This window comes from Schistocerca serialis, chromosome 7 (genome assembly GCF_023864345.2).
Source record: "Schistocerca serialis cubense isolate TAMUIC-IGC-003099 chromosome 7, iqSchSeri2.2, whole genome shotgun sequence".
NCBI classification, from domain to species: Eukaryota; Metazoa; Arthropoda; class Insecta; order Orthoptera; family Acrididae; genus Schistocerca; species Schistocerca serialis.
The window spans coordinates 176381739-176399129 of NC_064644.1; the positions used below are offsets into that span (position 1 = coordinate 176381739).

The window sequence follows — 17391 nt, forward strand, 5'->3', positions numbered from 1 at the left end:
GACTTTTGCGATTCCGTGAAGGATTCAAATGTGCTGATACATGTATGAACGATATGTATGAGGGGTGTCGAGTGTTACAAATTTATATAGTTACTTACATGTTCCATAGATTATTTGAACGAGTCTTTAATCGAAATGACGTTGAGCGAGCCTTTTTACAGGATATCTCTGTACGATTTGTGGAAACATTAATGAACACATTTTTTCTGTCTTGCTCACACAGTTTAACTTGAAACCAAGTTTTTTATTTCTTCTACAGGCTACCAATTTTTAAATAGAAATTCGTGTACAGAAGAAGAGTCGTCCAAAATTTAAAATTTGCTGTGATACCTGCAAGACATTGTTTGTCATTGAGCAAAAGATCAAAGATTTCCATTCTGAGCCACTGACAGCTTTAATAATTGGTCATGAAAGACATTTTTTCCTCTAGTGTTATTGGTATGGACCTTACTGTTCTTGTCGAATTGTAACGGATTGTTTATGACGAATTTCACCAGCGAATGCATGTATTACGATGGCACCCTTAAAATGCCTAGCTCCTTGAACAGGTAGCTACATGACGCCCGTGGGTTACCACCACGTATTATTCTTATTGTTTGATTTTCAGCAATTAATACTTTATTGCGGTGAGTTACCCCCCGAAAATTATTCCATAAGAAGTTATTGATTTGAAATACGCAAAATGGGTCTGAGCTTAATTCGTCTGTTTCCAAGATTAGCAATTATACGAGTAGCAAGGGTAGGTGACTTTTGAGTATTTGAGAAGTTCAGCTCAGGTTTTCATCAGTATGTACATCTAAAAATTGGGAGAATTCTACCCTATTTACTGATTCCCATTCATGTGCTACATCAGTTGTTGATATGGCTCTATCTGTAGCACAGAACTGACTGTAGTGCATCTATTCAAAACTTAGGAAAAGCCGATTTTCTGAGAATTAGTTAATAATTCTTTCGAAAACATCATTTACAATATCTTCTGCTGCTTTCTTTCAAATTGGATTTATAATAACGCTAGTATCAAAATTTTAGGATGGTGTTTAATAATATTGTGAGGAAGGGAAGACAGGAGAAGGTAGGGGACAGTAAGAGAGGAAAGGAGAAATATGACGAGGGGGAACGTCACGGGAGGGGTAAGTGGTGGTGGAGGTTGGAGTGGGGGGCAGGGGGAAGTGGAGACGGGGGAATGGATGGGAGAGGAGGGGGTTGATGGTACCAGCATATTCACGACAATATTTACAAACGTCTTACACCTAGAAAGACTTTTGAGAATCAATAGTTCTGCCCTTTGTTGACATATTGCACCATCGAATACTATCTTGAATGTGACTGCATTTGAAGACCCGCTGAGTGCCACGTTGGTCCTTGTCTGTTGGCAGCTCCTTGACGGCAACGCCCCTACAGACGACCTCCTGGCTGCGCAGAGGCAGGTGCTGGCGACCACGCCGGGCCACGCTCTGCGCTGGGCGGCATGCGTGCCCCCGTCCTGTGAGCCAGCAGACGTGGTGGTCCTGCTGCAGAAGCGGGTGGCCAGCCTGCTGCCCGGTGTCCAGGCAGACGCTGTAGCAGTGGACATGCAGCAAAGCCTCTGCAGTGTCAACGAGACGTCGCCACTCGAGCCTAAGGACTGGGCCTTTCTGTAAGTTCTCTGTCCCACACAGCCACCTGAAATCTCCTCAAAGCACTTGTTTTACCTTGAAGCTACACTGCATATTTAAGAATACAAAGTTTTCGAGGACTTGTGGCAACTTCGCTCCCTCAAGCTAAGTCGTAAGCCATACTGTGGAATAAATACCCTGTAGCCTGTGACTTACACATTGTCCAGTCACATTAATGTCACCACCTGTCAGAAGTCTTAATAACCTTTTGTTGTAGCACAGACTGCTGCGAAACGTGCAGGAAGAAGTCACTGATGTTCTGAGTGGAACCGACAGGGATGTGGAGGCATGCCGACTCCGTTGCTGTGGCCAGCTGCACTAGGTTTCTCGGTTGAAGATCCATGGCGCGAACAGCTCGATCGAGGTGGTCCTACACATTCTTGATTGGCGTTAAATCCGGGCAGTCTGGTGGCCCAAGGAGTATGGTAAACTCATCCTGCTACTCTTTGAACCACTCACGTACAGCGCGAGTTGTGTGACAGGTTGTGTCGCCCTGCTGGTAGATACCATCGTGCCGGGGAAAAAACAGAGTGCATGACAACGTCGTCCCCAAGGATAGACGCATACTTGTGTTCGTCCAATGACGAAATCGCTCAGGAAATACCACGAATACTTTCCCCAGCCCATACATTAACCTGGACCTTCCGACAGTTGTAGCATGTTTTCTGCTTTCGGACGTTTCATGCTGTACACGCTAATGGTCATTTGTCCGATGCAGCACGAAACGTTATTCATCTGAAAAGACCACCTGTCGCCACTCAGTGGACGTCCACTTGTGCCACTGGCGTGCAAATTCCAGACGTCGTTGCCGATGAACAGCAGTCACCATGGGTGCATGACCCAGAACCTGCTGAAGAGGCCCATACGCAGTAACGTTCGCTGTACGGTCGCTGAGGAGACACTGTTGATAGCCCCTTGGTTGATTTGGGCTCAGTTTCTCAACACTTAGAGCCCTACTTTCCAGTACATATCTCCGCAGCCGACATTCACAAAAATGGTTCAAATGGCTCTGAGCACTATGGGACTTAACATCTGTGGTCATCAGTCCCCTAGAACTTATAACTACTTAAACCTAACTAACCTAAGGGCATCACACACATCCATTCCCGCAGCAGGATTCGAACCTGCGACTGTAGCGGTCACGCGGTTCCAGACTGAAGCGCATAGAACCGCACGGCCACACCGGCCGGCGACATTCACCTCTGTCACCTATGGCATGTGGCGCAGCACAGTTACCTTGGGGCCGGTTCTGGACAGCGCCGTTTTGGCATGAAAGGTATACGTTAACCACGGCTGCACGCGAATAGTTTGCAAACTTCGCTTTTTCGGAAATGCTTCCACCTTTACCCCGAAAGACAACTATCATGCCCTTTTAGACGTCAGACAAATCGCTCCATTTCCATACACGACAACGACTCCAACATTTTCCGCCTTCTCCCGAACGGCTTTATATACCCTCCACTGTAGTACTGCCACCTGCGTCTGTGAGTGGTTTTCGCACGTTAACGTCGAACACAGTCGGTGACCACATTAATGTGACTGACACCTATACACAACCAACCTGCATTCCTGCTATTATTCCTTACGTCGCTCAGAGATCATGCGATAGCGCCAGGACATTCAAATCAATTTTTAAAGTCCGAAGACTGGCCTGAGCTCCAGGATATTCAATTCAAGTCCGACGACTAGTCCGAAGCAGCATTCAATTCCAGCCTATCGTGTGCAAACGTGTTCATTTCCGAGTAACTACTGCAACCTATTTCCATTTTAACCTGCTTACTGGTTATTCACCTCTTGATCTCCCGGTACAGCTTTTACCCCTCAAACTTCCCTCCAGCACTAAATTGATGCTTCCTTGATGCCTCACAATGTGTCCTATCAACTGATCCCTTCTTTTAGTCAAGTTCGCGACAAAATTCTTATCTCCCAAATTTGATTCAGTACCTCCTGACTAATTACGAGATCTTAGCATCTAATCGTCTGAATTCTTCTGTAGCACCACATTTCAGAACTTTCTCTATTCTCATGTTGTCTGAACAGCTCATCGTTTACGTTTCACTTCCCTACTCGAGATGAATACCTTCAGAAAAGACTTTCTGTCACTTGCATGGACAGGAGATTTTCACAAATTCCATTTTTCCAAGATGCTCGCCTTGCCAAAGATTATCTGCATTTTATATCTCCTCTCTTTCGGTCATCGTTTTCCTAGCCAGATAGAAAACGTCGTCCGATACTTTTAGGTCTCAGTTACTAATGTAATTCCCACTGTTTTCCCAGATTTAATTCAATTGCTTTCCATTATCCTTGTTTTCCTTTCTTTGATACTCAATCTCTTTCAAGACACTACCCAATCCGCACAGCTGCTCTTCCAAGTAGTTTGCTGTCGCTGACAGAACTACTATGTCATTGGCAAACCTCAACGTTTCTATTTCTTCTCGCTGTTCTTTCATTCCTTCTCCAAATTTTTCTTTGGTTTCCTTTAGTGCTGGCTCAGTGTAAAGACTGAATAACATCGAGGATATATTACAATCCTGCCTCACTCCCTTCTCAATCATTGCTTCGTTTCCATGCTCCTTGACTTTCAGAACTGCCGTCTAGTTTCTATACAAGTTGTAAATAGCCTTTCGTTCCTTGTATTTTACCCTTGATATCTTCCGAGTTTCAAAGAGAGTGTTCCAGTAATCAGTGTAAAAGCTTTCTTTAAGCCTACAAATTCTATGAACATAGGTTTGCCTTTCCATCAGTTACTTCTAAGGCAAGTCGTAGGGTCAGCATTGCCTCTTGTTTTCCTACATTTCTCTGGAATATGATCTTCCCCGAGGTCGGCTTCTATCACTTCTGCACTCTTCTGTAAAGGATTCGTGTTAGTATTTTGCCACCATGAGTTATTAAACTTATAGTTCGGTCATATTCACACCTGTCAGTAACAGCTTCCTTTGGAACTGGAATGATTATATTCTTCTTGAAGTCTGAGGGTATGTCACCTGTCCCAAACACCTTGTACATCAGATGAAACAGTTTTGTCATGGCTGGCTCTTCCAAGGCTATCAGTGGGTCTGACGGAATGTCGTCTACTCCTGGGGCCTTGTTTCAAGATAAGTTCAAAAGGCTCTGAGCACTATGGGACTTAACATCTGAGTTAATCAGTCCCCTAGAACTCAGAACTACTTAAACCTAAGGACATCACTCACATCCATGCCCTAGACAGGATTCGAACCTGTGACCGTAGTGGTCGCGCGGCTCCAGACTGAAGCGCCTAGAACCAATTGTCACACCGGCCGGCTCAAGATACGTCTTTCAGTGCTTTGTCAAATTCTTCTCGCAGTATCATGTCTCCCTCCTTATCTCCATGTCCATCCTCCTCCATTTCTATAACATTACCTGCAAGTTCATCTCCCTTGTAAGGACCTTCTATATACCCCTTTCATCTTTCCCTTCTTTGCTTGATATCCACATCACTGCTTCTTTTTTCTCCAAATATGTCTTTAATTTTCCTATAGGCGTATCTATTTATCTCCTACTGAAATATGCTTCTATATCCTTACGCTTCTCCTCTAGATACTCCCGATTAGCCATTTTGCACTTGCTGCCAGTGTAATATTTTATGCGTTTGTATTCCATTTCGCCTGTTTCATATGCTGTACTTTTCCATCTCCTCCTTTCATCAATTAATTTCAGTATCTCCTGTGTCACACAAGGACTTCTACTAGGTATTGTCGTTAAATCTGTTTGATCCTCAGCTGCCTCCACTATTTCGTCTCTCAAAGTTATCCATTCGTCTTCCACTGCATTTCTTTCTCCTGTTTTAGTCAATCGTTCCCTAATGCTCCCCCTGAACCTCTGGTTCTTTCATCTTATCTAGGTTCCATCTCCTTAATTTCCTACCTTTTTGCAATTTCTTTAGTTTTAATCTAGTGTTCATAATCAATAAATTGTGGTCAGAGGCCACTGCCCCTGCAAATGTCACACAATTTAAAATCTGGTTTCTAAGTCTCTGTCTTACCACTTACCTATCTCCAGGTCTCTTCCACGTGTACGACCTTCTTTCATGATTCCTAAACAAAGTATTAGCGATGATTAAATTGTGCTCTGTGCAGAATTCTACCAGGCGGTGTCCTCTTTCATTCCTTTCCCCCACTCCATATTCATCTACTACTTTTCAAAAATGGTTCAAATGGCTCTGAGTACTATGGGACTCAACTGCTGAGGTCATTAGTCCCCTAGAACTTAGAACTAGTTAAACCTAACTAACTTAAGAACATCACAAACATCCATGACCGAGGCAGGATTCGAACCTGCGACCGTAGCGGTCTCGCGGTTCCAGACTGCAGCGCCTTTAACCGCACGGCCACTTCGGCCGGCTACTACTTTTCCTTCTCTTTCTTTTCTTACTATCAAATTCCTATCCCACACAAAATTTGATGTTCGTCTCCCGTAACTATCTGAATAATGTCTTTTATGTGATCGTACTTTTCTTCAATCTCTTGCTGGTTGGCATATAAACTTGTACTACTGTAGTGAGTGTAGGGTTTGTGTCTGTCTTGGCTGCGATAGTGCGTTGATTATGCTGGTCATAGTATCTTACCTACATTCCTATTCATTATTAAACCTACTCCTACATTTCCTCTACTTCTTGTGCTTATAGACCTATATTTATCCGGCCAGTAGTCCTGTTCCTGCTGCCACCGAACTTCATTACTTCCCACTAAATCTATCTTCAACCCATGTATTCCCCTTGTTTAAATTTTCTAATTTACCTACCAGATTAAGGGATCTAACATTCCACATTCCGATCCGTAGAATGCGACTTCTGTTTCTCCTGATGACAACATCCTCCTGGCTAGTCCTTTCCTGGAGATCCGAATGGCGAACTATTTCACCTCTGGCATATTTTACCCAGGAGGATGCCATCCTCATTTAACCATACAGTAGAGCTGCATGCCGTTGGAAAAAATTACGGCTGTAATTTCTCCTTGTTTTGAACTGTTTGCAATACCAGCACAGCAAAGCCGTTTTGGTTGATCAGTCAATCACGCAGACTGTTGCCTCTGAAACTACTGAAAAGGCTGCTGCCTCTGCTCACGAACCAAACCTTTGTCTGGCCCTTCAACAGATTCCCGCCCGATGTGACTGCACCTATGGTACGGCTTGAAATTATAATTAAATCAAGACTCTAAGCTGTCGACAAGCGTCCATATACATCAAAGGGGACAGTTGAAAATGTGTGTTCGAAATAACAGATACTATCTTCATATAGTTAAGGCTAACCGGCAATTGACCTTCTTCTATGCTGTACGCACACGCATTGCCCGAACTCTCACGGGACTCGGTAAAATTGTCTGCTGCGATTAGTGAGTGTAATGGGTAGGGGCACTACGAATGTACTGTGTGGACATTAAGTTGGAAATGCGGGTCTCACGGGGAGCGTGCAAGGGGTAAATCCCTGCAGTCGGGCTATCTTCTGTGCCCTCGGTGGCTCAGATGGATAGAGCGTCTGCCATGTAAGCAGGAGATCCCACGTTCGAGTCCCGGTTCAGGCACACATTTTCAACTGTCCCCGTTGATGTATATCAACCCCTGTCGACAACTTAGGGTCTTGATTTAATTATCATTTCATTCTAAGACAGCTGGATGGTCACCGATGGTATCTGTTCTTTCGGATGTCCGAAAAAACAGATACCATCTTCATATACGGTACGGCTATCTGTATCGCTGAGACACAGAAGGCCACCCCACCAATGGTAAAGTCCGTGGTTCATGGGGAGGGTGCAGGGGGGAGACCGAACTTTGTACAAACTGTAAATAACCTTTCCCTCCTCCTATATTGTGCTCGTTACATTCAGAATTCCAAAGAGTGTATTTCAGTCAACATTGTCAAAAATTATCCCCAAGTCTACAAATGCTTGAGCTTGCCTTTCCTTAGCGATTTTACGCATACTGTCAATTTCATTTTTTAGAAGTCTGTATTCACGTTCGCCTGCTTCAGTTTCTGCATTTTTATTTCTTCACATCTGTCAGTAAAATTCGATATCTCCTGTTATATCCAAGGATTTCTACTAGGCCATGCCTTTTTACCTACTTGATCCTCTGCTGCCTTCACTTTGCCGAAACTACTCATTCGTTTTCTATTGCATTCCCTTCCACTGTTTCATTCAATCCGTGCTTAATGTTCCCATCGCAACTCTGAATACTCCATGGTTATTTCAACTTACCCAGGAATCATCTCTTTAATTTCCTTTCTTTTTACAATTTCTTAGGTTTCAGCTTACAGTTCATAACCAGTAAATTACAGTCAGAGTCCACATATACCCTTGGAAATCCCTTACCTAGTAGTTCGGGGAAGCAGACGACAGTGGGCAGTTTCCACTGTTCTGGCTGTTGTTCTCAGCCTTTTAAAAGTTTTTGAATGTATTAGCACATTGTAAGGAGTATTCTATTCCGTTTTCATGTATAACATAATGATTTTCGTTGGTACATACACTGTTTGTGGATTCTGATGTTCTTTATTATGGGATCACATGAGGAACGTGACAGATACGGCGCCTTTCTGCAGTGGCTCCTTACGTTATCGGGGTAAAACAACATTTTCTATTAGCAGATGTTGCCCATATGCTAGTTTTAAGATGATTAAGCATTTATCATACACAACCTATGAAAAATCAATATGCAGCATGAGGCAGCTAATAAGGGCCACCCAAACCTGTACAGAATGAATAAATGTATCGAGGTACGGTTTTCGCCAAGATATTGCTGAAAATATGGAAATTTCACGGCATTTGCAAGTAAGTTTTGCCATTTATAGTCGCCGAATTACGATACCGACTTCGTTCTCTTTTCGCTAATGGAGCTATATAATTTTTTCTGTGACATTTGAAAGAAGCTTCTAACAAGGGAACCTCCCCATCGCACCCCCCTCAGATTTAGTTATAAGTTGGCACACCGGATAGGCCTTGAAAAACTGAACACAGATCAATCGAGAAAACAGGAAGAAGTTATGTGGAACTATGAAAAAAAATAAGCAAAATATACAAACTGAGTAGTCCATCCGCAGATACGCAACATCAAGGATAATCTGAATTTAGGAGCGTCGTGGTTGCGCGGTTAGCGTGAGCAGCTGCGGAGCAAGAGGTCCTTGGTTCAAGTCTTCCTTCGAGCGTGAAATTTTATTTTTTATTTTCAGACAATTATCAAAGTTCAGGCACTCACACATAATAAACTTCGCTATCCAAAATTCTAGGACATGTTCAGATTTGCTTGGACATATGCAGGATTTGACGGTCTACACACGGAAAAATTTGAAAACGTTAAAAACATATGTTTTGACAGAGCACAGGGAAAAGTGTGCGACTGTGAAACTGTTGGATTCATTTGTTGCAGTTTATGTGACTAACTCTTATGTTTTCATCACTATTTTGGGAGTAATTCTCACATCCACAAGAAAACCTAAATTGGGCAATGTAGAAGAATCTTTTTACTCATTCGCCAAGTGTACAAGTTAGGTGGTTCGACAACATATTCCTGTCATGTGACGCACATGTCCTCACCAGTGTCGTATAGAATATATCAGACGGGTTTTCCTGTGGAGGAATCGGTTGACCTATGACCTTGCGATCAAATGTTTTCTGTTCCCATTGGAGAGGCACGTCCTTTCGTCTACTAATCGCACGGTTTTGCGGTGCGGTCGCAAAACACAGATACTAAACTTATTACAGTGAACAGAGACGTCAATGAACGAATGGACGGATCATAACTTTGCGAAAATAAAGAAAACCTTTTCACTTGAGGGGAGACTTGAACCAAGGACATCTCGTTCCGCAGCTGCTCACGCTAACCACGGGACCACGGCGCTCCTGAGATCAGATTATCTTCGCATGGACTATTCAGTTTGTATATTTTGCTTATTTTTTCATAGTTCCACACAACTTCTTCCTGTTTTCTCGATTGATCTGTGTTCAGTTTTTCAAGGCCTATCCACTGTGCCAACTTATAACTAAATCTGAGGGGGGTGCGATGGGGAGGTTCCCTTGTAAGAGAACTTCAACGGCATAATATGTTTGAGACTGGATCAAATAGTATAAAGATGACAGCGAAGCAAACCACTATTCCGTTGTCCACTGTCTGGACAAGCTATTCCACAAACGCCTGGCCGTACCAAGTGCTACACGCTATAAAGTGATTCAGAAGAAACAACACTGCACGTTGAATTTCATCTGGAGTTAACGGCAGCACAGGCCCGTGCTATAACACATGTCATGCCTTCGGGATTCATCGGTGTTTCCTAGTAGACCTCTTGATTTAATTTTCTCACAGACTTTTTGAGCGTCCAGAACATTTTTCGATTCCTGAACGCTCGTTCCAGTGCTCTTTAAATGTTGTCTTAAGAATGTCTCTCATTATATGTGCAGAATGGAAGGGAAGGGACATCCGTCATGTTCGTACCACACTGACTGCGTTATCTCTACAGGGACGTCTTCCAATAACTGTGGTAGCAGCATATCTTAAGAATTTGAGATATATATATATATATATATATATATATATATATATATATATATATATATATATACATCAACAGGAACCCACGATGCGGGTCTTCAAAAACACACATCGAACTTTGATAGACAAAGAGCGTTGCTTTTATCCACTTCTTTGAGAATGATTGGATTTTCAACTGATAATTGGTGCAGATTGTGAAGCTTGACTTTCCCACGGTGTATAAACGATGCAGCTTTGTGAAACAAAAATTTTTATGGATATGCCACATCACTTTGAACTGCTCGTAGAGTTGTTGGAAATCACTGCCACGAAAGTGCAGATGCAGCGAAATGTGAAGACGATGGAGTGGGATGAAGGTAGCGTTTGCAGAAAACTCATTTGGTTGATCCTCTCATACTTCCGAGGTATCCTTAGTGATATTTCCGATGTGTTTTACTGCTCCTAAAATGTATATTTCATTTTTATCATCAGTTACTCTTCTTTTTCTTTGGAGTAATTTATTCCTTACACTTCCAGTTTCTATAACTTTTTTTTTACTATTCGCATAGACAATTCGTGAGCGTTAGGCATGATCTGGGTACTCTTCAGCATACAACTACACAGATGCTCCAATTCTTTGGCGACATTCGCCATAAACAATATTCACTTGTTCGACCGTTGCACACATTGTGAATGCCACAATAGCTTTGCGAGCAAGGTATCCGATTACTATAACGCCAGAAGAAAGACTGATGAGTTTCAAGAGCACATGTAAACATAAGAACCATATCTGAAAGACGCATTTGTTTACATTTGGTAGAATAGGGCAGATGGTTGTGGAACCTTTTGTGGTGACAGTGGGGCAATGTTTTGCGGTCAATAAAGTTCTCTTAGAAGCTTCGGTCAAATGCCACAGAAAAAGCATGTAATTCTATTAGAAAAAAGTGTGTCCTAATTCAGCGACCATAAACGGTTAAAATTACTTGAAATCATCAAGAAATTCGCCACATTGCTCATTACAACTCTGCGAAAGCCCAACATGGATGTATTTATTCAATCTGGATGTATTTTGGGTGGGCTGTCTTAGCTGTCTCACCCTGCATATAATAAACCAACTGTAAGTAAGTATGTCTTGAATTTTTTCCTGAACCCCTTGATTGATTTCAACCAAATTTGGCATAGAAACAGCAAACTCCACAAGCATCAGCACTGAAGGGATCACAATATCCCAATGTCAATAGGAGTGTAGATAACAGAAAAAATACCTATTTGAGCTCCTGCCACATAGATCACTCTTCAAAGCAGTCATGGTTTGTGTGGGTAGTATCAGCCTGCTTTATCAACCTGCTTTAAAGGGCAGCCTACATTTCAGGGGCAGGAAGAGATTTTTTTTTTCCAGCCTCTGATATGTAGGTTGCCCTGCATGACAGTCATTTTATGTTGGGGTAGGAAGGCCTGCTTTTCTGGGGCTACACATCTAAATAAATATGGATGGGGGAAGGTTAAGACACAGAGAGAAGGGGTTGGAGAGATGGGGGATACTAGGAGATAGAGAGAGAAGGTCAGAGGAGGTGGGCAGAGAAAGTCTGGAGGAAGACAAGATCGGGAGAGAGATGGGGGTTGTGGAGATGGACAGAGTGATAGATGAAGAGGGGTGGGCATCGAGAAGGGGGGAAGAGATGGTCAGAGAGAAGGGAGGAAGAGTAAGATGCAGGAGTTAGGTGGAAGCTACAAAGGGTAGTGGGAAGGTAGACAAGAAATAGAGGTAAGAAAATATGGAATGCGATTGGGGGAGGAAGATATGCACTGAGGCAGAGGGGGAGAAGCTATGGTCAGTGAAAAGGGATAAAGGCGATTAACAAAGTGAGGGGAAGGGAGGAGATGGAGAGACAAACAGTATTGGGGGGAGGAGATGGACAAATTGAAGTGGGAGAGGATGAGGTGGACAGAGGCAGGGAGTGAAGAGATGAAGACAAAGAGGGCTGAGGAGGAGATTTGTGAAATATGTGAGATTAAAGTGTACACAGGTGAAGCTGTAAGCAAGAGGCTAGTGTTACATATATCAGAGCCTTGGTCTGGGGATGGCCTTATAGAACAAGATTGGAAACAAGAATAAGAAACAAAAATCTATTGCCATCTGAACTTCCTTTTATTAAAATCTTAACATATGCCCTGTCATTCTGCCCCATCTTACGTTTTCCATATATTCCTTCCCTCCCTGATTATGTGAGACCACCCTTCCTTCTTTTGTTAATTTCCAGAACCTTCTGTAACACCACATCTGAAACAATCTGAGCCTTCCCTTTTCCAGTTTTCCTACCAGCCATGGTTCATGTCCATACAATGCTGTACTCCAAACCTACATTCTCAGTAACTTCTTTCAGTGAGGAATGATCTCCATTCCAGAGCTAGTCTGCATCTAATTTCCATTTTACTTCATAGCTAGTCTGCATCTAATTTCCATTTTGCTTCATAAATCCTGCATTATTTTGCTTCCTAGGTAGATAAACGCCTTCACGTTGTCTCCTGCATAGATCCCAATTTTGACATTAACAGTCGCTACTCTCACTTCTGCTTGAATAGCAGAAGCGAAAGGCTTCCTCCCTAACTTACTCCCTTTTCTATCTTGATCTTCTATTTTTATTGTTTCAATCTGCAAGACGTAAGGAGTAGAGAACATTCCTTAGAAATTTCAAAAATTATATGAGGAATTTGCAACCGAACGAGTATAGAAATTCATTTGTAGAATCTCTGAAACTAGAGACATTCAATCCAACTTTCGGAAGAATTTCATCCACGTAATTCAAAACACATCAAAGGCACATTAACGGAAGAACTTTCGTACGATCAAATATTGTCAGGTTTCTTGGCCTGTCAGTTCGCAGTGCATCCGTGACCCTTTTCGATGCATATCCTACTCCCATAGAGATGGCTTAAACTTATATGGAAGATTTCGTGGAATGTTAACCAAATGAAAATTTCTCACATTTCCCGCCGCGTCATTACACAGTATGTCCGTACACCAAAAAAAAGGAAAATAAAATTGAAGAGCTGTTGTTTGTGATTATTGTGACTTTGGGAAAGGCCTCAGGGACGCAGTCCTGACGTTGGGCGTCGTAATGGAAGCATTTCTTGGTAAAATTTAGGCACTTTTACAGATCTTTCCCCCCACCACCGATCACCCTCATTCAACTGCCAGCTCGTACCTGAATTTGAAATCATCATCCCAGATCTGGTTTTCATGTCGTAATTTTGAACTGAGTGTGTCTTTCACAATCCCAAAACCTGTCTAAAAAGTGGTCGTTAGCAACAGTTGCACAGTTTCTAGAACTTTATTAGCAGTGATCTCACTTTTGGAATAATAATAACGAGTGCTACAAAGACAGACGTTTACAAGAGTACGTTTTGCTTGAAATAGCGGATGGTATGCTGCAAAACTTCCGCTGTTTTTATATATGTATGGCAACAGGTAGAATAAGAAATATTTGCAGTGCTATATAAACAAATAGGACAAAGAGTTGAAACCTCATAAAAATGGTTGGTCTTCAGACGCATTTTACAAAACCACACTGGCATACATTCATATCGGAGATAGATTTTTGAAAACGTTGTCGAAATGAGAGAGAAAAGAGAGGAATATGACAATAGGTATCTTCATTCTATAAATGGAAAAAATTAATTCAATACTGGCAGTAAATTCAGCTTCTAATATTGGCAGCCTCAGGAACTAAAAGCACTTTAACAACCATACAGGAAATTTGCGAAAAGAAGTAACAAGGTTGCTGCAGGCAAAGTAATTTCAGCTTGATTGTAGATTTTGATAAAGAAACTTAAATATCCAATGATCAACTACATTATAGTATCTTTCAGTGGAGTTGCACTTATTGTAACTCTAAAATTCGGTGTTGAATAACTTTGATATCTACAATACCTAAGATGTACATTTAACTAAATGACGTATGACGCTCGAGTCAGAACATTAGCTTTCAAATGGGTCTTCAGGGCATCATAAACAGCATCCAAAATATCACACAAAAATTTTGAAATTGTAGTTTTTGGTACGTGGCAGTTGCTTCTAGAGAGATGAAGGTGATCGCCAGATGTCAAATATCGGAGTGACACTTGTAGTTTCACTACTGCATCTCTAATGTGAGTATCAGATTTTCTACTAGAGCTCGACAAGCACCCGTATTTTCCTTTTGTTGTTCGAAAGTGGTTGAGGAATGAAGCTTCACCTTCGAGTGCTACTTCAATTAAAGGTGTATTTGACGCCTCCGTGTTGTTCCTGAACAAAATCCTCTTCAAAATCCAACATTTATGCTTTCTCGTCCTCTTATTGGATTATAGCCTCCTTTTTAATGCCATAACCTGATTTACGACGCTAATGTCCATCAGAAAAATATCAGATGACGCCATATTGAAACCGGTGCCACTATGCCAACAGCCACAGCCGTATCAGCCGTCAAGCCGTTCACTGTGGCGTAACTTTAGCTGCAGGTGGAAAACAGTCTATATCAGCATGCAGTAGTGCCGTCACCACTGACATTGACTCTGAGCGCCCCTTTGTGCCCGCCAAGAAAACCGATAACAAGTGGTTCGCATCGCTAGGCTCACAAACCGCTCGCAAACGACGCATACATTTGCGAGTATCGAGTACGCGAATGGTTCATTAGCCGCTCGGCTCGCAAGTGTATACGCACGTTTAGGTAATAGCAGTTCGCAGACGTCTGGCCGAATCACTTAAACGGCCTTATCCTTTTTGATATTTCCTAGGCCATTCCGTGTTTCTGATGTAATATGGTGATCCTGACATCCATGTTGATACGACTAACTGCATCTGCTGCACTGTTGCTCTAGTTTAAACTTCCAAAGATGTGGCAGGCATAATTATCTTTCACTTGTGTTGAGCCTATGCAGACATAAGACACACAATCAGTCAACAGATTCATGAGAAAGGGAACGTACCTGTCAATGTATGTCATAATTGTATCATAGTGTAGTGTCCTGAGAGGGAGTGAGGACGACAGCCTAGATGAGTGGCAGAAGTCCTTACCTCGAACGATGAAATTCGATGAAGTTATTGGTGGACCGCCTGCTGATTTCCCCAAATCAGCTGAAAAGTAAGTTTGGAGCGGTGCAGACTACGGAACTCGGTAGGCCTACTCAGGAAACGTGCTAGGAGCCACCGATGTGAGTTCATTTTTGGAAGTACCCCTGGGATAGTTCCCTATTAACAAGTTCCCATCTATGATGAACTAACTCGACATTCCGTAAGTCCGATATACGTCCTCCTTTGTCCGAGGCTAGCTAAGGAAACTAAGTCCAGCTCAGACTGACGAGCAACATCTGCTCGTTTCTCGCACCGTTCTCTCTCCAACAGTGCAAAAAAAATGGTTCAAATGACTCTGAGCACAATGGGACTTAACATCAGAGGTCATCAGTGCCCTAGAACTTAGAACTACTTAAACCTAATTAACCTAAGGACATCACACACATCCATGCCCGAGGCAGGATTCCAACCTGCGACCGTAGCGGTCGCGCTGTTCCAGACTGAAGCGCCTAAAACCGCTCGGCCACACCGGTCGGCCCAACAGTGCAGGCGGATTCTATTTATATGGCTCCATTTGCACACCGTCATGCTAGAAGTTTCGATGAAGCTGCCCTGGGTGTAGTTGATCAGACAGTTAGTGCATGATGCCATCCATATTTGACCATTCTGGAATGTTCCTTTCTTAAGACCCCTCTGTGCTGCACCAGTGGGTCTAGTAATGTAAGCTGCTGTTGCGTGTCGTGTCACATCAGCACTATCGATATGAAATATTGGATTTCCGCTCCCGTAGTTGAAACAGGCGCTCTGCTGCCTCTTGGCAAAGATCTTCTTCCTAAACTGAATTAACGAACTGATCGGAATATTTCTTACATTCGCAACACGTCCGCCACCCAAGGAAAATTCTATAAGCTCTGACCTCTGAGGTTATGAAATTTTCGTTGCCTAGTCGCGCGTGCCAGCTGACTATTACGTAGCTTTATATTCAAACAATATAACAGCGTATGACAAAATGCGTTAGAACCGATCAGTCAAGCAAAATAGTTATCACACAACAAATCTCTTCAGCTTCCTCCATTCACATGAACAGTATAAAATCAGTTTTCAGTAGTATGCATTTTCGTGCAATACAGTCTCAGATAAGAACGGAGTTACAATTTTTAATGAGTGTATACCATATAATACGTAACTACAGCCGGCCGGTGTGGCCGAGCGGTTCTAGGCGCTACAGTCTGGAACCGCGTGGCCGCTACGGTCGCAGGTTCGAATCATGCCTCGGGCACGGATGTGTGTGATGTCCTTAGGGTAGTTAGGTTTAAGTAGTTCTGAGTTGTAGGGTACTGATGACCTCAGAAGTTAAGTCCCATAGTGCTCAGAGCCATTTGAACCATTTTCGAACGTAACTACACATCATTCTTGAATATAGGTTATATTTTCACATACTAGAAAATTCATATTACTGAAATCACTGATACCATAATAGAGATACACTTTTTATAATTACATACCGTATAATACATCATTTTATCTTTTGTAAGTGCGCAGCTTGGGAGACTGACATGAACATATCAGATCATATCTCTCTGTTAAGTTGGGGCATCTGACTTCGTTCCTTCCATAAAACTCGATCAAGGAGGGGGTATGTCGGATTGCTCCAGCATCGGATTCGACTAACTCCTCCTCTCCACCGTATCGTCCACGCTGAGGAGGGTGTGTGTACATTACTATGTTTTTGGGACTGCCACTAGGTATTACTGTATTACTTACACACACCTTAGTACGACACCTTTCTCCAGCTTAACAATGTCGTCGGGGCACAACTCCTTCAGCATTTACAATAGGTACGCAAGCAACAGGCCGTAATTAAGTAACAGAATATTATCGAACTAGCGAATCCACGCATGAAGTATTCGCTTATCGACCACCCTGTGAAGGTCGTACGTTGTTGGTAGTCTGTTTCATTTTTAGATCCACTATTTTATATGCAGCGACCTTGAGGTCATCCAGATGTTCAAGTATATGCTCTAATGATAGAATTATAGCGGCCTGGGATACTTCTGGTTCTCTTCCTCCACTAGGGAACAGCCTACATCTATATTTAACTTAAATGGTTCAAATGGCTCTAAGCAGTATGGGACTTAACATCTGAGGTCATCAGTCCCCTAGACTTAGAACTACTTAAACCTAACTAACCTAAGGACATCACACACATCC

General features: G+C 42.6%; 1 protein-coding gene across 1 annotated transcript in view; it reads left to right on the forward strand.

Annotated features, from left to right (window-relative positions):
* Positions 1-1103: 1103 nt before the first annotated feature.
* LOC126412945 (nose resistant to fluoxetine protein 6-like) overlaps positions 1104-17391 on the forward strand; it is a 116993-nt gene continuing 100705 nt past the window's right edge. The window contains exons 1-2 of the mRNA XM_050082837.1: positions 1104-1130; positions 1377-1636. Coding sequence (XP_049938794.1) covers positions 1104-1130; positions 1377-1636 — 287 coding nt within the window. The remainder of the gene's footprint in view (positions 1131-1376; positions 1637-17391) is intronic.